Source organism: Mustela lutreola, chromosome 4, assembly GCF_030435805.1.
Source record: "Mustela lutreola isolate mMusLut2 chromosome 4, mMusLut2.pri, whole genome shotgun sequence".
Lineage (NCBI taxonomy): Eukaryota > Metazoa > Chordata > Mammalia > Carnivora > Mustelidae > Mustela > Mustela lutreola.
The window spans coordinates 52,338,242-52,364,490 of NC_081293.1; the positions used below are offsets into that span (position 1 = coordinate 52,338,242).

Here is a 26,249-nt window from a genome sequence, read left to right on the forward strand (position 1 = left end):
TGCAATGCATATTTCTGCTCTAAGAAAGTTCATAAATGAACAACTGTCAAAACAATTTTCAATACAATGACAGCCAAATAAATACACAAAACTCCAAGAATAGTTACTTGTATTATGTAAGCAAATACATGAGAGCCAACACATGGTGGAGTTTGGATTGAGGACGTCCAAACATAAAAAGCTAAGCCATAAGTAGAAAGCAAAAGAAAACAAACGAACAAAAACAGAGAGAGCAAGAAACAGGGTAATGATTATAAAAATGGGGGAAATCAGAGGGGGAGACAAACCATGAGACACTGTGGACTCTGAGAAACAAAGTGAGGGTTTTGGAGAGGAGGGGTGTGGGGGGTTGGGTGAGCCTGGTGTGGGTGTTATGGAGGGCATGTATTACATGGAGCACTGGGTGTGGCGATAAACAATGAATTTTGGAATACTGAAAAAAATTAAATAAAAAAAAATCTGTTGAAAATAGACTATGGCAAGTTTAAGAAATATTGGTGATATCACAGTAAAAATGAATTTAAATGTTAAAGAAACAAATCCAGGACATCACTGAATATACCTTGGTAGTACACTATCAAGGAGAAGTATACATCTTTTGATGTCACAAGGTTATATATAGCACAAGAAAGTGAGGACAAGCGTTCAGGAGTAAGGGCAGGCATAAAATTGTCTCGCTTGAAATCTCTTGACATAAAGGATAAGAATATATATTTGAATTAGCTTAGCTATAAGATGCAAAATCTGTGATAAATAGAACTTACCGAATGACCAAGAGTTAATCTTAACAATCACTAAGAAATATTTGTTAGGGAAGAAGTTTTGTGTTTTCTTTACAAGTATTTGAAAGGCACTGTTCAATGTTATAAATATTGTACTATTATCAGTACAATTAAAGTCTGCAAATTGACAATAATTAAATATTGATTAAACAAACTGCTACTACATAAATATGCTAGCCATTTTAGCTTTCCAAAATTAAGTATTTATTTAAATTGGTAATACACAGCACATTATAAAAATGATTAAAACAGTAAGAAAGCACATTGAGTAGAAAATAATTCTCCCCAAATACCAATGCCTTAGTTTTCCTACACCGGTTGCCAGTTTTTATATACTTCTACTGAATTTCCATTTCTACTCATGTTTATTTCTTCACTCTATTCTGATCCCCTGATCTGTCAATCTATATACTGGGATGATATATATACATTAAAAACTATATATCTGAAAATTCCCAGAAGAGTGCAAATGTCTATTCACTTTATCAAAGCAAACAGTACTAACCCCTCATTTTCACAAAACATCTATTGCTTACTGTTTTGAATAATAACATTAAGAGTTCCCAAACTAGAAATCAGAGTATATGATCTGAAATCAGATTTAGAAAATATTTTAAGATGAAAAGTCACTAGGTGCAGAAATGAAAACTGTCAACATTACTCAAACTATCAAACAGTATATAGGAATATAGGGAAACAAGTGACTTTTTCTCATATAATTGTATAAACAATGCAAAATGTACATACATGGTAAAACATTAAAAATACTTCTTAGCTTTTTAACCAGTATTCTACAACATTTCCTTACCCTCACAAGTCCCCCCAAAACACTATATCTCTGGTCAGTAGAGATGAATCCTAAAATTATGCTAAATGAATATAAATCAGTAGGTATTTTTAAAATTAAAGTATGGACAATTTATAGTAATAGAATGCATTAATATCAATTCAAATATTTAAAATTCTCTCATATGTAGAAGAAAACTGGCCCTTCAAAATGGAAAAGAATTTCATCAATGGGTTTTAAAATAACAATGAAATAAAGAGCAGAACAGACAAGACTACTGTTGGCCTCTGGCTTCTTTCAATATAGAAGTATTATAAAGGGAAGAGTAAGGCAGCACTGATATAATAAAGAAACTTCCACTTTAATAAATCATTTTTTTCAGGAAAAGGAGAAGTCTGCAAAATCTGTGAAAGTGATTTATCTTCAGGTGAATAAAATGAACAGCAATTGATCTCGCACCTAGGGAGTGATTCTTCTTCCAGCAGTTACAAATATATCTCTGTTAAATATCACTAGAATGGGTCAGGTGGTCTCATGTTTTGAATAATTTATTTGTTCATTTAAGATTTAGGATGTATTCTGGAGTTTTACACCGAATGCCACTGTTTCAGCTAGGTGATTAACTTGCCTATTATTTGGTCTTTCTGTACATGTGTAAAATGAATGCAGCCTCGTATAGGCACTGAGCAAAGATTTGAAGAGGAGTATCAAAGGTAAGAACTCCATGAGAAAATGATGTTTAAGCTTGAGACACATTAAATGGGTACAAACTTGTCAAATGAAGGAAAATAATTTTATAGGCAGAGGAGATTTTATGTTTATGCCAATGAGATAGGGGACCACCAAAAGTTTCAGTTCATAGCACAGAATTCTGAAGAAATCATAAGGGCCCCTCTAGTTTTGTCTATAAAGTAGATCATTTTGAAAACAAAACTATTTTATTTACATTCGCAATCCTGAAATTTTGTGAAGAAGGTAAAAAATAAACAAAGGAGAAATAGCTCACAAAACTTATTTTCATGCAATTAGTTCTGCAGTCTTTTAAGCCCTTGCTTTGTATTGAAAAAATGAAAAGATACACATCAGGAGATTATTCTGTCATAGAGATAGAATTAGCTTAGATATAAGATGCAAATTATATGAATAAATGGGACTTACTCAATGACTACATACTAATTTTAGATTCACAACAAATTATAAAAATAGTAAGAAGGCTCCCATGTTACCTTCTCCCAGCCTGCTGTAATTATAACATATTACATAACCACGGTCCATTTTCAAATCCAGGAACCTGACATTGGTATAGTAGCAAATTACTAAATCCATCCAGATTTCACTAGATTTTATATGCATTCTTGCTTGGGTAAGTGTATTTACAGTCTATGAAATCTCATCAGCTGTATAGATTTGTGAAACCACCACCACCACAATCAATATAGAACTGTTCCATTACCACCAAGAAGACTCCTTGTGCAACAACTTTATATTCACACTATCTTCCTTTCCCCTTCATTCCTACCTTCTGGCAACCATGGTTCTGTTCGCTAAAACCAGATATATGTTTTAAATTTTAAGAACATTGTATCTTGAAACCATGCAAAATGCAACCTTTCAGATCTTTTTATTTTTAAACCCAGTGTGATGCCCTTAATACCCATGCAAATTGTTGTCTGTATCACTGTTACTCCTTTTTAAAGCTTAGCAGTATTCTGTTGTATAGAGACATCACAGTTTGTTTATCCATTCACCTGTTGAAGGTTATTTGGATTGTTTCTAATTTGGAGGAATTACAAGTAAAGCTGCTATAAATATTTGTGTATCAAGTTTTTTGTGTGAACATAAGTTTTCATTTCTCTATGATAAGTACTCAAGAATTCTGAGTCATATGGAATGTATGTTGAATTTTATAAGAAATGCCAAACTGTTCCTCAGAGTGGCTACGTTATTCTATATTCCCATCAGCAGTGTTTGAGAGATTCAGTCATTCCACATTCTCACCAGCACATGTTATTGTGAGCATTTTTTAATTTTTAGCTATTCAAATATATATGCAAGGATTTCGTGTACTTTCAATTTTTACTTTTCTGATGTCTAAAGATATTTAAAACATTTTACATGCTTATCTGCCATCTTAGATATCCTTATCATTTAACATTTAAAATATATGATCTGGGGTGCCTGGGTGGCTCAGTGGGTTAAAGCCTCTGCTTTTGGCTCAGGGCATGATCTCAGGGTCCTGGGATTGAGCCCCACATCGGGCTCTCTGCTCAGCAGGGAGCCTGCTTCCTCCTCTCTCTCTGCCTGCTTCTCTGCCTACTTGTCATCTCTGTCTGTCAAATATATAAAATATGTGTGTGTGTGTGTGTGTGTGTGTGTGTGTGTGTGTATGATCTGAAGAGGGGAAAATAAAATAGTATCTCTCAATGTTCAGTTAGGAAGCTCTCCCAGGTAATCAAATAGTATGATAACAGGGATTAATATACATAAAGTTAATGAAGCTCTGTGAATACAAAGTAGAGACAAGCATAAGTATAGAAAATTTAATCTAATTTATCTAGAAAATATCATTACAAGGACGATATGATTATACTTATTTGTCATAATAATCCAGGAAGGGCACTTAAAAGTCAGAAGGGTATGACTTTAATGCTGTCAGTGCCCTTCCCCTATCTTTTGGACCTACCCATTTTCCCTTGCTCCCGTTACTTCTAACAGCCAGTATCTTCCTGTTTATGCCTAAGAGCTTTTCTCCTGAACTGGTGAAAGCTGCTATGACCACCTGAACACTAGACAGATGAACAATTCTCCAATTGCAGTCCACAACCATTAACAGGAAATATATTCACACTTCTATTGGTTCATTTTGAAAAGCAATTTTGACACTGATTTTTCTCAGAATTTCCCTAAAGCTAAAGCTCCAGCAACCTATCATGGTATCTGGCTTAATTACTTGTTATTAGTTGTATTGTCTTCCCTGAATCACCTCCCTGCCACCCCTGCCAGTGTTACCTATATCTCTCATATAGACAGACCATTTGTTCTAAACTCTGTGTCCAAGGTTATGTTGCTGGAAAAACCTATAAATATCAAACCACTCACCACAACAAAATAAGTCTCCTTTAAAAATAAATATTAGGGGCGCCTGGGTGGTTCAGTGGGTTAAAGTCTCTGCCTTCAGCTCAGGTCATGATCCCAGGGTCCTGGGATCATGCCCTCCATCAGGCTCTCTGCTCAGTGGGGAGCCTGCTTCCCACCCCCTGCCTGTCTCTCAGCCTACTTGTGATCTCTGTCTGTCAAATAATAAATAAAATAAAAAAAAATACAAATAAATATTAAAACAGAAAGTGAAAAAAAAAGTGATGATAAGATATATAAGCTTTCCTTTCATTATCTATTTACTTTTCCTTATTAGTTAGTCCTATTATTTCAGAATCCCCTTCAACTAAGTTAACAGCACTTTCCTCTGCATACTGAAAAAACATTTTCTAAGATGTATATTATATCAAAATCCAACAAGTGAAAATTTATATAACTATAAATAAAAGACATTTTCAACCTGTAAAATGTAATAACTTCAACTTCCATACTCATTTTAACATGATGATAGAAACAAAAAAACAAAAAAATCACAAATACACCAAGGGTTACTATGAAACTGCAGTAATCAGTACAGCATGGTATTGGAGAAAGAATAAACACAGAGTTCAACAGAACAGACTTCAGGGCAACAGAAATACAACCATATAATTCATTTTTGGGAAAAGCACAAAGGCAATTAAAACAATTTTTAAGGGGCGCCTGGGTGGCTCAGTGGTTGGGTCTCTGCCTTCGGCCTGGGTCATGATCTCAGGGTCCTGGGATGGAGCCCCGCGTGGGGCTCTCTGCTCGGCGGGGAGCCTGCTTCCCCCTCTCTCTGCCTGACTCTCTGCCTACTTGTGATCTCTCTCTCTCTCTCAAATAAATAAACAAAATCTTCAAAAAAAACCACATTTTTAAAAAAACTTCAGGAAAGGGTATGGACTAGAACAACAGGATATCCATATGCCAAAGGAGACAAAGAGGAACCTTGTTTCATATCTTATCTTACACAAATATTAACTCAAAATGGATCAGAGACTTAAATATAAAAGGTAAAACAATAAAATTTTTATTAGAAAATATAGGATACAATCTTTCTGACCTTCCATTAGGCAAACTATCACATAAAAGCATAATCAATAAAAAACCAAACTGATAAACTGGTAAGAATTTTTACTCATTGAAAGACACTATTCAGAAAATGAAAAGATAAGAACAGATGGGAGAAAATATTTGCAAATTACATATCTGATGAAAGACATGTATTCAGAATATATAAAGAACTCTCAAAATTCAGTAATAAAGAAAATAAATAACATGAGGTTAACATAAAAACTTACACACAAATGTTTATAGCAGCTTTATTCATAATCACCAAAAATAAAAACATTTCCAATATTCCTCTACTGGGGATGAATATAGAAACTGCAGCACATCTATACGACGGAATACTAGTCAGCTGTAAAAGAAATAAATTACTGATAAACAACAAAATGGATGACTCTCAGATGCACTTATGCCGACTGAAGGAAGCCAGATTCAAAAGCTATACACTGTATGATTCCATTGATCTATGTCAAGAACTCCAATGAGCTGGAGAGAGAGCTGAACTGCTGGATTACGTTATTACTGAGTCCATTTAGACAAGACTAAATGTATCACTTACTATGATGCAGTAAGAGGCTAAATCAGAGGAAGTGCGAGCTCTCCACTTCCATCTTCCCTCAAGGGCCAGCATACTGGCCAAGGATTAGGTATATCAGCATAGATGTGGGGGTTGTTTCTTTGTCTAGAGAGACCCTGGTAAAAGGCTCTTGCAGCTTTATGATCCTGAGTCCCAGGGAAGGTAGAGGGGAAAGAGCTAGTAGTAGAAGAGTCCTGAGTACTAAGTTACAGCAGAGAAAGGGGTCTTCAAAGTCGCCCTCACTTCCTCAGGAAGAAGCTGGTGAAAGAGGCATCTGAGACAGGCCACTCTAAAAGGCCCAGATAAAGAGGCCCCCAAATGAAGATGCAGGGCTAGGAATGCAGATATGTGGAAGAACACAGCTGGCTAGTGGGGGATGAGTCCTTGACTAAAACCGCCTTCAGAAACTGCAATGAGCTGGCTTTGCGCATGGCTTTCCCACTAAAACCGGCTACGTAAAACCTTTGTAAATGCCTCTAATTGGGCCTGAAAAATCACATGAAAGTTTTTGGCCAAGAGCTGGGTTCCTCTACATGAAACTGAAAAGGGGAGAACCATAGGGATGGAAAAATATGAGATATGGGATTTGATTTTACCCTGTTTAAAGGGTTAACAAAAAAGTCGGTTACTAAATTCATAGATGAAGCAGAAGGCATAAGACTCACTCCTGGGTCAAACACAAAAGACTTTATTATTCATGGCAAAGTATAAGAATACAAGCATATTTGTACCAATTTACCCTTTCCCCCACATCCTATGGAGGTGAGATAATATGGTTCAAATACATGCTATGTATGCAGTGGGTTTGCACCCGCGGGTGAGGAACATCAAGCCTGGGGAATCCACCAATTTTATAGCAAACAGTAATGAAGTCAGTTACCTCATATCTTAAGTCCACCAGCTGTATAAACAATGCTCAGGAATCTCCAAGGAAAAGAACAGTTAGAGCCTTAGTCTTGGCACACCAACCAAGGAGCACTATCTCTACCAACAAAAACATAGCGGTTGCCAGGAGCTGAGGTGGGGGAGGGGTTGACAACAAAAGGGCATGGGGAAATTCTATGGGGATGGAACTATTTCATATCTTATTTCTGGTGGTGGTTACGTGATTGTGTGCACGTGTCATAATGTTATCGAACTGTGCACTAAAAAGGTCAATTTAACTGTATATAAATTATACCTAAAAATTTTTTAATGGAAAAAAAATACTGGAAAAAAGGTAAATCTTAAAAAGAGAAAAGAAAAGATACTTAGGACTTCAGATTAACATCCTCATGCAGCCCCTTCTATATGTCTACTTTCAACTGCCAACTGCTTAATGTTTCCAACATTCATTTAAAGTTAATTGATGATACTTTTAGATATATTTAAACCACTTATTCAAAGTTATTGAATCTGGACTCAGTTTCTAAATCTCTTGTTTTTACAATTCTTGAGAAAGATATAGCTTAAATTTGCAAAACAAAATAAATAAAATAGTAATATAGTTTACTATTGCTTTTCAACTTTCTAAATTAAGACATCCAAAATACAATAACATTTGGCAAGCTTCCCTTCACCCTCCCTATCACCAATATTAACTGACAAACAGAATAAATTTTAAAATCATTAAATTGCCATTGTTCATGTTTCTCCTATTGACCGGTGATCTAAACATTCATTTTAGTTAAGAACGTTTTTAATAGAATGTAACATCTGTTTTATGTTACATGAGAGACAGCAAAATTCTTCCTCTCTGACTGGATTATTGATGTTCATACCTTCTATGGAGTTATTCTCTTCATTCAGCAGCCCCACACTAGCTCTCTAAAGTGCAACATACCCCCTGATGTAATACATTTTCCTGCTAACTGCACAATACTGTGGATATCATAACTTTAATGTGACATGCTGGTATTTCTTTTTTAAACCACAAATGCATTTCTTATTCTCAATCACAAATTTAAATTTCCTGTATATTCCCAGCCCACAAGGCATTTTTGTTTTAAAACAGCTGAATAAAAATAGATGATTTCTATTTTTTGATTTGTCATCTCCTTTTTTATAGGCCTCTCCAACTCTTAGAACGGAAAAGTGGAAAGATATTTGTTCTTATGCTTTTACTATTAAATCCACTCAAGCTTCAGAAAAATTTTAAACTAGTCCATGACACGTAAAATTATTTAAAATAATGTTTGCAATTAAATTCATAACAAATACTTTTCAGAGAGGCACTGTTGCAGTGTTCAACTCCAAAATTATTTTAACATGAATGTTTTTGTTTTCATTTTTAAAAATTCTCAAAATTTGTTTTATATTCCTCGTTTTGTTTCTGAAATTTACACCAAGATTTATCTGAGGCCATCTTACATTTCATGGATTAAAATGAAGGTAAAGTGACAGACCACATGAAGTTATTACTGTATTTATATTACCATTAGCTTTTCTTGTTTTGCAATATTTTGTTCATTATGAATAGATTCTGACAAAATTGAGACAAACCACATCACTACTGATGATTCTCAATTAGTTCTTCAGTTCATTTCCCCTGCCTAACTCTAAGAAAACTACATATGGTTTTAACCACTGGTATTTTTTACTTTCTGCCAATACACAAATCATGCTTTTTTTGTGTTGAAAACATTCCCATGAATAATTATAATAGTCTCCAAAGAGACCAGATGGTAATAAACTCTAGAGCAGATCTGGAAGCTAACCATAAATTTACCTTTTCATAGTCTCCCCACCATAATACAGTTCTTTGTGCTATGTCATTTAAAAAAATACTGGTGATAGGAACAATATGAGTATGCTTTGTACTTAAATAAAAAGATATACAATCATGTTAGGGTCTTTCGTAACTATACACCCCTCATCTTATACTATTATCAGAAATTTTTAAGAGAGCATCAACTTGATAGAGTTATGACATTACTAAATGCATTATAGTGATCTTACATTAGCAAAATTACTATTAAAGCAAAACACAAGAAACATGATCCAGTTAATGGTAATAAATGATTTGAAGTTAAAGAAACAGAAATATATATATATAAGCTAAAGTTAATATAAAATTGCCATTGATACTTATTTTGTTATTCTTCTGGGAAACATAATTAAATCATTCTGGCCATGCTTTCAATTTAAGTAAAATGTCTTATATAATCACTTATCACTCCAATTATTTAAGAGTACAACATTTGTGAGAAATAAAAATCACCGGTGTTTTGCAAAGATAGAAGCATGATTCAAAATTTTTAAAACACACCATGGTATATAGATTCAAATTTTACGCACTTTCCTGTATCTGTAAAAACTAAAAGTTAGCCAAGAGCCAAAAGTTACTTGTTTTGTTACTTTTTGATTTAAGGTACAACATGAATGCACAGTATTTCCAAATTCATTGCAATATATAATCTGTAATGTTTCTGTTATTATTCTTATAGCTCAAAATAACCAAGATAAAAAATTACAGAAAGAAAACAAACAAGCAAAAAAACAAGAGACAAGAGAAAGTTTAAACAGGAAACACAAATTGGGGGGAGCAGAGATAATAGACAACACAGATAAACATAATAATATGCAGGAGCAGCTGGCTGGCTCAGTCAGTGGAGCATGTACCTCTTAAACTGGGGGTCATGAGTTTGAGCCCCACATTAGGTATAGAGATTATGTAGATAAATAAATGCTAATAATAATAATAATAATATCTGTCCAAAAGTATTTTATCTTTTGTTTGCTACTGTAATGAATTTTATAGTTTGTATATATAGTCTACTAATTTTAGTGCCTTGATACTGTATTTTAAATCTAGCTAATGTATTGAATTTCTGTTTATAACTTGACTTTATTCCACTGGGGTTTCCACCATATAATCAACAATGATAGTGCTAAATCTATTTTCCCATTTTATCTATAAAATATAATGCTGGCATTGGAATTGAGAGAAATATAATCTATCATGTTAAAGAATCATGTATCTATCATCATCAATAGATGCTGCATTACAATCTCCAGAAAAGATTCCATTATTCTTTTTTTTATTGGTATGTAACCAAAATAATCGATTTTATATTACTGAACCATCCTTGCATTCCCAGAATAGTCCTACTTCCCAACTTGGTCACTATTGTTAATGTAGTACTAGATTCTATTTCCAAATATTTTGAGATTTTTACAATAGTCACAAAGAGAATTAATCTATATTTTCCCTGAGTTTTATGCTCACTTTTTTTTCTTTCTGCTATCCATGCTGTGTTACAGAATTGATGTGAGACCAGCTTGAAAAAAAAAAAGACCCTGAAAGCTTTTTTTTCTCCTATGCTACCAAATTATTTAGAAATTTCTCAGAAATATCTGTTCCACGTAGGTTTGGTGTATTTTCCTAATGAAGTCAACTAGAACTATTACTCTTGTGGAGAGAAGGTTCTTTGATAACCTCCTCTATTTCTTGTATGGGCATTATTCCATTCAAAGTTTTCATCTCTTTCTTGAGTGAATTTTGGCAATTTATTTCTCTTGGAAAATAGTCCACTCCATCCAAGTACTGCATTTCATCCACGAAATGTAAACATAAACTTTCAATGGGATATTATTTTTCACACATCATATTGATAAAGACGATTCTGAGTAATATTCTGAATTAGTAAGGCTGTATTAAAACAAGCGCATTCAGGGCACCTGGGCAGCTCAGGTGGTTATGCATCCGACTCCTGATTTCCACTCAGGTCATGATCTCAGGGTCCAAGGATGGAGCCAGCAACCCCTCCACCACTGCCCCCACTCCACTCCCTGCTAAGCAGGGAGTCTACCTACCTCTCTCTCTCTCTCTCTCTCCCCCCCCCCCCTTCTTGAGCTTGTGCTCAGATGCACTCTCTTGCTCTCTCTTAATTAAATAAATAAATCTTTTTAAAAATGTTCACTTAGTCCTGGTAGAAATAAAAATTGAGGGCGCCTGGGTGGCTCAGTGGGTTAAGCCACTGCCTTCAGCTCAGGTCATGATCTCGGGGTCCTGGGATCGAGTCCCGCATCGGGCTCTCTGCTCAGCAGGGAGCCTGCTTCCCTCTCTCTCTCTCTGCCTGCCTCTCCATCTACTTGTGATCTTTCTCTGTCAAATAAATAAATAAATAATCTTTAAAAAAATTGATAAGATTTTTACATGGAAAAAGCTGGCAACCTCTAAAAATGTACCACATCAATGCTGTTTGAGTCAGCAATTCTATTTCTAAGAATAAATGATAAAGATATACCTATATTAAGATATTCACTGAAGCGTCTTTGTGAGCCACCTAAATATCCAAACACAGGGGATTCATTAGATAAATGAAAATGCTGTCACAGAATGGGCCATTATGGCCATTAAAAAGAATCAGCCAGGTCTATTTTGTACGGTATGGACCAATCTCCAACACATGGCCAAAAAAAAAAAAAAAAAAAAAATCCAAGATATGAAACTATGTATATAGTATAATGTATGCAGATAACATACATTAATAGATATGCACATAGATATAAAGGAATAGAGTATTTTTGGAAGCATGTACAAAAAACTTGTTATAGGAATCATACATAATGACTTCCACTGAGCAAGTAGAGTATGGCCAAAGAAAAAAAAACACTGTACTCTTCAGTATACGCTCTTATGACCATTTGAAATTTTGTATTTTGTGTATATCAGTTACCTGTGGACGCCAAACATGGTGGAAATACAATCTTACATAGTTTTTATGGTTCAGGATTTTGAGAGTGGCTTAGCAGAACAGTTCTGGCTCGGTATATCTAATAGGCTCCAGTGAATAAGTTGGCCAGAGTTCCAATCATCTGAGGATTTGAATAGGGCTGGCTCTTTCATGTGGCTAGCATTTGGTGCTGGTTGGTGGTGGGAAAGATTTAGTTCCGCCCTATATGGGCCTTTCCATAGGCAGATTGAGTGTCCTCATGACATGGTGGTTGACTTGATGGGCATTCCAAAAGAAAATAATGTGGTGGGCGCCTGGGTGGCTCAGTGGGTTAAGCCGCTGCCTTCGGCTCAGGTCATGATCTCAGGGTCCTGGGATCGAGTCCCGTATCGGGCTCTCTGCTCAGCAGGGAGCCTGCTTCCTCCTCTCTCTGCCTGCCTCTCTGCTTACTTGTAATTTCTCTCTGTTAAATAAATAAATAAAATCTTTAAAAAAAAAAAAAAAGAAAAAAAAGAAAATAATGTGGAAATAACAATGCCTTTCATAATCTAACCTCATCAATAGCACACAGTCATTGTCACACTTTTTGTTAGAAGCAAGTCACTAAATCTGGCTCGTAATCAAGAGCAGGGTAACTAGGCTCCACCTTCTAAATGAAGGAAGTCAAAGAATGTGTGAACATACTTTTAAATAACCAAAGTATATGTATCACATTTTAGAAAATAAAAATAGAAAAATTTCATGAAATTAAAGCAAAATATTCACTTAATTTTGTTAAAGACAAGCTTTTACCATTAATCAAAAAAATGATGGAGAGGACTTGGGAGATTTAACTTTATGAAATGATAACACTATTTCAATCCAAGATGAACATATGTTGACATCGAAAATTCAACCCATAATATGTGCCTCTGAGAAGTCACAGTAGGCAGAGCAGCAATTTAATAAATATGTTACTAAAAACAGAAGTCTTTGGGAATATGAATACAGAACTCTTTCAAAACTGGCTTTGTCCAGGGATGCCTGGGTGGCTCAGTCGGTTAAGCGGCTGACTTCAGCTCAGGTCATGATCCCAGCATCCTGGGATGGAGTCCAACATAGAGCTCCATGCTCTGCAGGGAGCCTACTTCTCCCTCTGCCTCTGTCAGCCACTCTGCCTGCCTGTACTCTATCTCTCTGAAAAATAAATAAACAAAATCTTAAAAAAAAAAACAACAACTGGTTTTGTCCAGTACAATTTATCTACGTGCCCCACTACTTCATATAAATATTTTGTGAAAATACAGAAGAATAAAATCACATAATCTTTGCTGATGATGTGGACATAGACATCTAGTAACATCTGTCATAACAAAGTTTTTATGAGCCAGCACTTTACCTACTATTCATACCTTTATTTTACACTTTACTCACATCCCCCCCCCCGGCAAATGTATAGTGTACATTTTACAGTGTACAAATGAGCAAAGTGAAGCACAGCAAGGCTATGTAAATTTGCCCAAGGTCACATGCAGCAAGTAAGAAGTTCTGTTATATATTTTAATTGTAAGTTTCCCAGAAATAAGCAAGCACCCGAGTCAAGAAAGATATTGTACTAAATCCATTTTCTTTTATTTGGAATACTATTTTTACATTTACATTATTTTCCTTAAGATTGTGTTTTGGTGGCTCTCTAAAACTACATGAACAAATAAAATAAATTTACTTGAAAAAACAAAGCAAAATGTTTTCTCCCCCAAATATAAAATTGTAGAACTACATAAACACACACACTGACTCACATAGAAAACAAAACAAAAAAGGGTTTTTTTTTTTCTGATGTGTCCATTTTTTCCCTACATTTTTACTTTTCAATTTCCTAACATATTATTAAGTTTAACAATTAAAACCAATTTAAAAAATTTAAGGTTTCCTACATATATGCAGGTATAAGGATAAACTGTAAATCTGTCAAAACTTCTGAGATGCCAGGTTTAATTACCTGTAAAGGAACCCAACAGCCAAGCTTGCTTGTATACCTACCAGATAATCTCTCCAAAAACATAAGCCCTGTCAAATCTGAAGCTTTATACATGTCCCAAGTTGTGTATATTACTTGAAGCCAATATGGCTACAAAATTAAGATTCATCTCTGAGGGACGCCTGGGTGGCTCAGTTGGTTGGACGACTGCCTTCGGCTCAGGTCATGATCCCGGAGTCCCGGGATCGAGTCCCACATCGGGCTCCCAGCTCCATGGGGAGTCTGCTTCTCCCTCTGACCTTCTCCTCGCTCATGCTCTCTCTCACTGTCTCTCTCTCAAATAAATAAATAAAATCTTAAAAAAAAAAAAAAAAAAAAAGAATAAATGATTCCTAAGAACCTTTTAAAAAAAAAAAAAAAAAAAAGATTCATCTCTGAGGGACATAAAAGATATGATTAAGAATCCACAGTTGCTGCTTTAAAAATTGCAACACTAACTACAGTATAGTGACTATGATCTCTCACATTTAGTAGAATTCTCCTCAGGGTAGGATTAAATCTTTAAGTTTTGGGAAGGGAAAATGACCCACTTTAAATAATTTAAAGAAGTGCTCTACATATTTAAAGTTTAAAATTTTTCATCATTTAAGGCACATGGCACATTTATATAAATGCTTCATAGAGATATTACTTCTCAGTTCCCCAACATTTCTAAATAGCTCCACATTTTAAATATTAGTTTCCTATACTGTATTAATCTACCTGAAGAACATTTCCTTTGATTTTTAAAACAGAATACGTGAGAACTATTATATAAAGCACAAAACCCTGGTGGCCAATAAACATGAATAATTGCTATTTTTAACAGAACTTAAAAGTAATTTGATCTTTTTAATAAAACATATTATTGTAATTCTTTATATCTACATAAATGGTATGCCATCTTCATAAAGGACTGAACTGGTATTGCTTTTATAAAACCAAAACTAAGTTTCTTTAATTTTATTAGATCTTTAATTTTTAAAATTATCAGTATTTTCACAGTTTTCTATTATACATTGTTAAATCACTTTTAAATACATAAATAATAAATGGCAAAGATTTTTTTTTTAATGGCAAAGTTTTTAAGCTTACCTACAGATAATCTACAACCAACCTTTACTCCTACCAAGACCACAGTTTCTCAGTGGATAGCTAACATCTACCCAACCAACCAATTTTCTTTTTCTTTTTTTCAAGTCTGCTGCATAGCTGCTAATTTTCATGTAGAGACTTCTGGGAAAGAAGAAAATTCCGTTTCATGATGGAATGAACAGCAATTACTACCAGGTAAAACCTATGAAAATGAGGCCAAGGATTCTATCACTATATACTGAATTGTAAATGCTTTACATGGGAGGGATTCAAACAGGAGAGTAGAAAGTGATAGGGTTACTTGGGCCAATTCTTCACTCTACCTTACAACATCTTGTATATACACACACAGATTGGTCTTTAGGTCCAAACATATTCAGAGTTTAATTTAAAACCAGAGAAGAGGTACCTCAGCTTAATTTATACCTTTGTAATTATTTCAAATTCCATTAACAGAAGATCAGAACTTTTGTTTCTTAATAATATAAATTTTAAACAGGTACATATTTAAATAAGTTTAAAAATCAGTGTGAATACATTCTCTTGAAAATGCCAACGATGGAATGAGACTTTAGACTACTAAAGGAGTAAAATTAGAAAATAGGAAGTCTGAACTTCATTCAGGATTCTGAATGCAAGGCAACAGGCCTTGTTCTTTCAGTATGCAGAGGAAAGTGCTATTAACTTAGTTGAAGGGAATTCTGAATAGGACGAACTAATAAGAAAAAGTAAATAGACAGTAAAAGGAAAGCTTATACATCTTATCATCATGACCTTTTGCATGTGCCTGTCAAGATTTCCCAGCATCATTTATTCAGAGTGTCCTTTCCTCACTGACTTCTTTATTGTGAATTAATTGACCATATATGCATGAGTTTGTTTCTGGGCTCTCATCCTGTTTCATTTATCTATGTGTCTGTTTTTATGCCAGCATCATACTGTTTTGATTACTATAGCTCTGTAATATCAGTTTGAAATCAGGGGTGTGATGACTCCCAACTACATTTTTGGGTACTTATTGTCTTTGTGGCTCCAAACAAATAACTGAATCATTTGTCTATTTCTGTAAGAAAATGCCATTGAGATTTTGATAGGAATTGCATTTAATCTCAGATCCCTTTGGGTAATTTGGACATTTTAACAATATTCATTTTTCCAATCCATGATCAGAGAGTATCTTTCCATTTATTTGTGTCTTCTTAAATCTTGCATTAATGTCTTATAGTTTTCAGTGTACAGGCCTTTCATGTTCTTGGCTAAATTTATTCCTAGGTATTGTATTCTTTTAGATGTAACTCTAAATGAGATGGCTTTCTTAATATCTCTTGATAGTTCACTACTAGTGTATAAAAATGTAACAAATTTTTATATATTGATTTTGTATTCTACAAACATCTTAAATACCAACTTATAAAAGGGTATAAAAAGTATTCATTTACTTTACCATATCTACTAATTAGGTAATAAATCATCATTATATTGCATTTTATGTATGAGTCTAACAAGTCAGAAATGAAAACATAACAGTATATATAACACACATTTTTGGAGTATCATTGAAATGATTGCTTTTATATAAAGCAAATAAGATTTTACAACCCCATGATATAACACACCAAAAATCAAACCCAAAGTAAAGTAATGATAGGACAACAACACAGCTAAGGCTTTTAGATCATCTACTACGTGCCAGTCACTATTCTAAGTAATCTATGTGTATTATTACATTTAATTTTCTTAAACTATAAAGTTGGTATTGTTATAAGTTATCATCCCATTTTACTTGTGAAGAAACTATTAGTCAAAGAGCGTAAGGTCACTCTGTATGTAAGCAGAAGAACCAGGACTGGAATCCATGCCTTTGCCGCTAAAGACTATACTCTTTACTGCTTTGTTTATACTGCCTGTCAAAATGTATAAATGCATGGTATTCAAAGAAAAGAAAATTAGTAAATACATTAAAGGAAATACTTATGTTTGTATAAAAAGCTACGTTTGGGCCTGTCAAAAAATTAAATAAAATTAATACAAATCATACAATCAAGCAGTAAAGAGAAATACAGCCTTTCCACATAGGGTTATGTCTACTAATTGATTAAATCACTCAAAAAAATGTTCATTGAATGTCTTTGAAGCGACAGATTGCCACTAAGAATAAACAACACAAAACAAAACTGACAAAGTGCCTGCCGTCATAATACCTATATTTTAGTAAACACAAAGGTTATTTTAAAAGGAGGGGGGAGTATTTAAATTATGTATTTTAACGATAGGATAAAAAGGTAAATAAATTATGTAATGAACTCCACACCTTTTCTTAATATAAGTTGTAAAACTACCAGGATTAGAGTAATTCTTCCCTAACATGGAACATATACCTTTAAAAGCTAATACTAAAATTCTCCAGAGTTTTTGAATTCTTTTTTGTTTTTAAAGACTTTTATTTATTTGACAAAATGAGAGTACAAGCAGGGGGAGGAACAGGCAGAGGGAGAAGCAGGCTTCCCTGCTGAGCAGGAAGCCCAACACAGGGCTTGATCCCAGGACCCAGGGATCATGACCTGAGCTGAAGGCAGATGCTTAACTGACTGAGCCACCCAGGTGCCCCAAGTTTTTGAATTCCTGATTCTGCAATAGTATATGAAAAAGAGTTAAACAAAAGAAAGGAAGAGAGAACAGTTTTCAGGGAACATAAGTAACAGAAACTCAAAGCAAGATATGAGCTAAAAAAGTAATAGAATCGGTAAAGGAATGCTGTATCTAAGCATAAAATAACTAGATCTCTTCTATACCAGCAATATCACCTGGAAAGCATAATAAAAAAGAGATATTATTTTAAAGTTGTAGGAATAACAAGAATAAGAATGATAACACACTACACAATACTCAACAACATATATGAAAGTGTGAGGATCTTTTTTTAAAAATTATAAAAAACTCTATTAGGTAATTAAAAAAAACACATATTTGACTCAGTAGAGATGTTCTAATGTCATTCTACTGATCAAAACACAACATAAAAATGTGTATTATACCTAAATTAATCTATGATGGTACAAAATTCCCATCAAACCTCAGGAGGTTTTTTGTTTGTTTTTAAATACATAGATAAAATAATTCTAAAGATCATTCTAAGGAAAGACCAAAGAATAGAAAATAAAATTTTGTGGGAAGAATAATGTGCAACTACATGGACTAAATATTTTAGCAATAATTTAAAACTTACTGAATTAGGGGAGCCAGGGTAGCTCAGTCTGTTAAGTGTTTGGTTTTTAGCTCAGGTCATGATCTCAAGACCCATGTTGGGCTCAAGCTCAGTGAAGAATCTGCTTGAGATTCTTTCCCCCTTCTTTTCCCTTCCCCTCTGCATCTTCCCGCACTTGCAAATTCTCTCTCTCCCAAATAAATAAAAATCTTAAAAAAAAAAAAAAAAAAGAAAAGAAAAGAAAGAAAGAAAGAAAAGAAACAAAAAAAAAAAACCTTTCTGAATCAGAGAGATCGGGTTTTCTAATTTTTCCCTGGGGCTGGGCAATGGGGCTGAAGATAAAGAGAAGGAGGAAGTGACCAAGACAACTGTGTTAGAAACATGTTTCCAAATTCCTCTTTCAGTGCTAGCTTTACCCCAAGCCCTATGATCCTGGTAACCAGAGACAGTTGAAGAAATTCCCCCATGCCTTTGTGTTCCTAAAACAGTTTGCTACAAGGGACCATTTTCCCTAGTATGACTAGAAAAAACACACATAACTCCTTTGTTTGCCTTATGACAAGGCCAGACACAGACCCTCCAAATTCCCATTCTTTGCCCAAAAGTGATTACTTCAACTGGTTATACCCAATGGCCAATCTCAACAAAATACCTGCTACCTTGACTTACCAAATGTCAGTTAAAAAGCTTCTCTACTTCTTTGAGAGCCCTGAACACTGACCCATCCTCAGCCTGAACCAACATAAAACCTAACAGGCCTCCTGAGGGTAAGCTGATCTCAATGTAAAACAGTCTCTGTACTATCCCATCACTCCACCTCTACCCACCTACATCTATTAATTCCACTTCCACGTACCAGGTTCCTTCTAGCTTCACTCTTTCCTTTTGAAAGAAAAGACTTTTCTACCCAACTTTTGGGAACACTGCACATCTCATGGTGGGAGCATTTCCTTTATTGCAGTAATCTCCATCCCCCTATTACAAAGGTCCCTTTCCCCACTCTTGCAACAACTCTTGTGAATAAAACCTCCCTTTAAAGGATTTTGCATGTGGCTCTGATTCTGATTCAGATAATAAAGTTTAAGGGCAAGCATAATCTAGGATCAGCTTGACTAGAGGTACAAGTGTTCATAATCAGAGGATCAAATAAATAATACAGAAGGGAGTAGAGAGCCATTCATTTATCTGCCCATTATATAGTAAGTACTGTGTTATGTAAATTAATCCAATGATGAATAATGGAAAAAAATGATCAATGATTTATATGCAGTTAAAAATGATGTTGACATTATTGACAGAATATCACCAACAAATGCACTCAGTTGGGTTAAGCTATATGCTCCAATAAGCACTTTTAGCGTGGGGAAAGCAAAAGTCAGAAAGATCATTTATCTCTGGAAATGACCAGTAAATTGAGAGGGATGAGGGAAAAAATGGCACAGTAAACAGCACTGCAGGCTGAAGAAAGTATGCATGGGAAAGTGAAGACTAACAAATATCTAACTAAGATTAAATAGAACAAACAGGTTCACAGAATTTGATAAAAGGTGATGTTTGGAGTGATTCTTGATTCATTGGCATCCAGAGGCACCAACACACTCTTATATACTTCTAGCGGCCATGGGAGAATAAGAGACTGATTAGAACAAAAAACTGTCTTCGAGACTGTGCTCTGAGCTTTCTGTGATGTTTAAGTGGCTTAAATGCAGACATGAAAACCAGGAAAATATAAGAAAATCACTGAATACATACTGTGATTAAGAGTGTGGCATGGAAGATAAACACTTATAAAACTGACTTAGATGCAGTAATTAGAGATTATCTTGTTCTTTAAAAAGCTATTTTTTTAAAAGATTTTATTTATTTATTTGACAGAGAGAGAGAAAGAAAGATCACAAGTAGGCAGAGAGAGACGGGGGGAAGCAGGCTCCCTGCTGAGCAGAGAGCCTGATGCAGGGCTCAATTCCAGGACCCTGAGATCATGACCTGAGCCGAAAGCAGAGGCTTAACCCACTGAGCCACCCAGGCACCCTAAAAAACTATTCTTTTACAAAGGAATTTACTACTAATTTCATTAAATGAAAACTTACAGTATTTAATATTTAACATAAAATGAAATTAAATTATATCTTTATGTAAGATGCGCAGATATGAATAGATTTATTTCTTTTCTTTTGCATTCAATTAACTATCGATGTATAATCCTTATTGATGCCAATCAACCAATAAATCTTCCAACAACTGTAGACAACAAAGGATTTCCAAGTCACTAACCAAAACAATCACTAACCAAGTAAAGCATTCAAGAACTCAGAAGATTAAACTTTATTTATTGAACTTTATTTATTATTAAAATTTTTTTTCTTTTCAAATTTCTATTTAAATTGTTAGTTAACACATCGTGTTATATTGGTTTCAGGAGTAGAATTTAGTGATTCATCACTCACATATCACATGTAGTGTTCAATATGACAAGTGTCCTCCTTAACATCCATCATCCATTTAGCCCATTCTTCACCCACCTCCTTCCATCACCACTCAGTTTGCTCTCTATCATTAAGAGTCCCTTAAGATTTGCTGGGTACTTGGGTGGCGCAGGTCAGGATCACAGGGTCATGAGATGGAGCCATGTGTTGGGCTCTGCACTCTGCATGGAGTCTGCTTGAGATTCTTTCCCTCCCCCATTGCCCCTCCCCCGACAGCACATGCATGTGTGCATGCGCACTCTCTCAGAAATAAATATATATTTTTTTAAAGTCTCTTATGGTTTGTTATCCTCTTTTTTCCCCTTCCCATATGTTCATCTGTTTTGCTTCTTAAATTCCACATGAGTCAAATCATATGGTATTTGTCTTTCTCTGACTGACTTATTTTGCTTAGTGTAAAGCACATCCACATCATCGTAAATGATAGGATTTCATTCTTTCTGATGGAAGAGTAATATTCCTTTCCATATATATACCACATCTTCTCTATCCATTCATCAGTCGATGACATTTGGGCTCTTTTCCCATAAGGACCAATTCACTAACCAGTTTTAGGCCCCACTGCCTTATTTTCTAATTTTGAAAGATTTTTTTTTTAGACAAAGAGGTGTGAAGGAAGGAATATCTGGCATATTTTATTGCTTTAAATACATTCTCAACAAATTGCTGGAATTACACATTAAGTTTAATTCAATTAATGGAAAATGTCTGCCACATACATACAGCTGTAATTTATTGAGCTCTTGTTATATAAATACTGAACTAGGTATATTGTTTATACTTTACCATTAATTCTATCAGCACACTATATTGAGTTAAATACCATCAAAGAAAAAAACTGTAAAAGAGTTTGAAATGGTCCCAAAAGACTGGAGATATTTGTGGAAGCCTATGCCTTTTTTTAGAGCATAGACTTCTAGATTTCTGATTCTATGTGGCTTAAACCTTTCATCATCTTCAAGCTATTTTGTAAGTCTATACATTACTTACAGCAATAATTCTTGTGTATAATCAGTAAATAAAATCTGACCCTACAGAGAGAATTAAAACTTGCCACCCCAACAAAAAGTCAGTTTTGTTGGGGCTCCTGGTTGGTTCAGTTGGTTAAGCGACTGCCTTCAACTCAGGTCATGATCCTGGAGTCCAGGGATCGAGTTCTGCATCTGGATCCGTGCTAGGCAAGGAGTCTGCTTCTCCCTCTGACCCTCTCCATTCTCATGCTCTCTCTCTCTCTCTCATTCTCTCACTCTCTCAAATAAATAAATAAAATATTTTTTTAAAAAGTCAGTTTTGTAATACTTGTAAATTTATTTCATCGACTACACATGTCTCTGGACTTCTGAGTTTTCTTTTAAATCAAATGTAACATCTTACCTGTTCATTCATTCATTATGAGTTAAATAAAATTGTTGACATATTCATTATCTATGAGATTCATAACTTTACTCTTTTGAAAATATTAGGCTATGAAATTATTATAACTATTCTCATTTTTCAAAAAAAGAAACTCAAACTTGAAAAAGTTAGCTGATTTTGCCCGAGTTTTTTCCTGCCCAGCTCTACTTAATCCACAGCACATCCTCTACACCCCTAATCACTATGCCCTGCTAAAATTTAGACCATTTGGCTTTTTACTTTGTTATCTCAAGTACCTCACCATCAAAAGCACCAAAGAACATAGAAATACTCTAGAAAAGCTTTTCTTTAAAAAAAAAAGGCATCTTGACAGTACCACTATATAATTTATGCGGCAAAGACCATCCTTACTGTCCAACAACTAAACAAATGAGACATTTTTTTCTACCCAAAGAGGTCTGACTTTATTTTTCAGTTCAAACAAATGAACACATTATCCATAAGACATTTATTTTTAAAGTTTCTGAATGCTAACTCTAAAAGAGAATGAAAAGGAATGGAACCAAGGCAAGAGTTTCATCCCCTGGATGAAATTAGAAACTGTCACTTGTAGCATTTCTTACAGAAGTCTCTTTGTTTTCCTCTTACACAGGAGAAACAACCTCCAATTGTACCCATGTTTAATGCTGTAGCATGGAACAATGCACTACATTGAAATTTATAAGGTTTATAAGGTTTAAACTGGTAAAACAATCTCTTAATATAAGGTATAAAATAAAGTTTAAGAAAAAAAAAGGAAAGAAAAAAGGAAGAAAGGAAGCATAAAGAGAAGGACTAAAGGGGTAAAAGAAAGAAAAAAGGAAGGAGAAGATACATGAATTTTGCTTTACATTAAAAACCTGACAGCCTTTCTGGTGGTGATGAGTTCTCCGTGAGAACATGCCCCTCACAAAGGACCTTCTCCACCCATTCCCAGAGTAAAAGAAGAGGAAGCACAAGAATAAGTGCACAAAGGCCTCATGGATATGAACTGTCCAGGATGCTACAAAATCACCACCGTCTTTAGCCATGCACAAATGGTAGTTTTGTGTGTTGACTGCTCCACTATCCTCAGCCAGCCTCCAGGAGGAAAAGCAAGGCTTACAGAAGGATGCTCCTCTGATGGAAGAAGCACTAAAAGCACCCTGAATTGAGATGATAGCCCAGTAAACAGATGTTGAATAAGGTTAAAAAATAATAATAATAAACAAAAGTAAATTTTAAAAAATTAAAAATCTGACATAATATAGAAAAATGTCACAAATCCATTAAAATACCACTTAGAAAAACAAAACACTGCTTTCCTCACCTTATTTAGCTACTAAAATCTCTCACAATCTAACCAACAAGGAATAAGGATTACCAAAGAAAGGAGGTATTAATTCATATTTAAATTTTTTCCAGCTTCAAAAAGAACTATTTTGAATAGTCAACTTTATTTTGTAAGCCCCAATTACTTAAAATTATTCATTAGTCTTATAAATGGCACCAACAGGAACCTCCTTTTTAATGACGTAAGGTTTGACAAAGCTGTATGTTGCATCACCATCTGCCACATCCTGCTCTGATATTTATAAATACTGCTGCGCTACTGACATTTCCACAACTGTTCCAGGTGTAAAACATTAGAATGGAGAATTCTCTTTGATCACTCCAATGTCATTTCTACTTTTTAAATGTAAGGAGTTGGGACAGCTCCCAGATTCCTGGAGGTACATCTAATAAAAAGCCTTTTAATCTCTAGCTGGTTTTTTTTTTTTTTCCAGGTAAAATAGGTCACAAAAAAAGAGATAATCAGAAAAATCTATAACCACACAGATTAACAATTTTTTTAAAAGAAAAGAAATATGAAGGTCTTGATTTTCAATTTTAATTTCTAGATAACTATGACTCAGTTGGAAATGCCACATAGTTCTTGAAATACCAGCTTTACAATTTTTGGTTCAACATGTTTCTATTCATCCAAATATAACTCTTGAAACTTAAAAACAAAAAAAGATTTTAGGAACTCAATGTACATAGTTCGGGAAAGCTTTAAAACACAATTCTGGGAACTAGTTCCTAACATGACGTTTGCATCAAAGAAAAAACCAAAGCACTCCCCGTCTCCTCCAGGTGAAATCCTGTATAATTATATAAATATAAACACTGGTACTTAGTTCTCTCAAAATTTAATTAAAAACAAAACAAAAACCTGGTTAAAATTTCATTAGTAGCTAAATATAAATATGGAAGATTATCTAACTAGGAAAAACATGAGAAATTGGAAAAACCAGAAAGCTGATGATCAGAGAACCAAGTTAGGAATTAAAAGACAGAAATAAGGATCTAAGAATTTAAGAAAAGACCAAGGTAAATGTTTAATGCTTATGTGAAGAAAAAATTCAGGTCCCTAACTGATGGTTTTGTATATATGATTAAAGAAGAAAACCTGTAATTAGAGGCATAGGGTCATCTCTACAACCTAAAAACAAATGAGTTAAAAGGGTAAAGAACATAATACACAAATATTATAGTTTCTATAAAATAACCTGGAGTACAGCAATGAAAGGAGTATTATTTTATCTCAAAGATCTCTGCTTTAAATCAGAGAAAAATATACTTTATTTACAAAGATGGCAATTACTAAAGTAACAGAAAAATGGTTACTTTTTATTATTGAATAGAGAGTCATAAAAATCCACATAGCCTCAACATTTTGGAGGATGAAAGGGAGAAGAAATTTATTCTATTAAAAAGAAAACCAAAATAAGTCAATCAGAGAAAGACAATTATCATATGATCTCCCTGATACGAGGAATTTGAGAGGCAATGTGGGGAGAGTCAGGGGTAGGGAAGGAAAACATCAAACAAGATGGGATCAGGAGGGAGACAAACCATAAGAGACTCTTAATCTCACAAAACAAAACAAACAGGAGGGAGGGGGGTATGGAGAGGGTGTCTGGGTGATGGACATTGGGGAGGGTATGTGCTATGGTGAGTACTATGAAGTGTGTAAGTCTGACGATTCACAGACCTGTACCCCTGGGGCTAACAATACATTATATGTTAATAAAACATTAAGAGTTAGGGGTGCCTGGGTGGCTCAGTGGGTTAAAGCCTCAGCCTTCGGCTCAGGTCATGATCTCAGGGTCCTGGAATCGAGCCCCACGTTGGGCTCTCTGCTCCGCGGAGAGCCTGCTCCCCCCCCCCCATCCTGTCTCCGCCTGCTTCTCTGCCTAGTTGTGATTTCTATCAAATAAATGTAAAAAAATATTTTAAAAAATTAAAAATTAGATTATAAAAAAGGAAACCACAGGTCCAAAATGAAGTCACTTACATTAAGAGCCCCACTTAGCAAACCAAGACTTAATACCTAACCTAACTACAATTTCAATACCCCCAAGAATGTAACCTTTTAACCAGTCAACATGGAATTTCCTGGTCAGCACTAGGAAATGTAATGATAGATCCCTTTCATTGCCCTCAGAAGAACAACATTCCTTCCTAATAATTTCCTTTTTTCCATTCCCTTTCTGCTTTTAAAAACTGTTCCTTTTTGGCAGCTCAAGAGAGCTCTTCTTTACTTTTAAGATGGGATGCTGCCTGATTCACAAATTATTTAATAAAGCCAGTTAGATCTTCAATTTCAGTTTTGTTCTTTAACAATGATAATGATGATCTACTTATAGTTCAGTTAACAAACAATAAGACACTTACAAGATTTGATTAGATACTCAAAACAAATAATGACAAACTTTTAACAACTGCAAAACATTAGAAAAATCAGTAAATCAATTTGCAAGAAGCATAAAAACAAGCAAATTTATATAACTTAAAACAACAGGGACAACCACATGTAGCTGGTCATCAGGCTTCTGAAAAATTCAATAATTAAGAAAAAAGCATAAATGTTCAAGGCTCAAAAAGGTAGTATCTAAATATCAAGGAAAACCACTGTCCCTAAGAAGCATGAAAGAAAGAGTTGGTTTACTCAGAACTATATTTAAAATGATGGATACTTGATTTTCCCTGACAACCTCCAATTCTTCCCAAATTGAAGCTGACTATAAGAAGTGCAGAGAGTATGTGAAAACACTCA

The 26,249-nt window shown here is 34.5% G+C and overlaps 2 protein-coding genes across 3 annotated transcripts in view; one reads left to right on the forward strand and one right to left on the reverse strand.

The window, feature by feature from the left end:
* The window catches only part of ADK (adenosine kinase), a 541,004-nt gene that overhangs the window by 325,496 nt on the left and 189,259 nt on the right, over positions 1 to 26,249 (reverse strand). The window lies entirely within an intron of this gene.
* On the forward strand, positions 23,069 to 23,322 carry LOC131830016 (small ribosomal subunit protein eS27-like). The gene is given in 2 exon segments (XM_059172427.1): positions 23,069 to 23,132; positions 23,135 to 23,322. Coding segments are annotated over 2 exon segments (252 nt in total).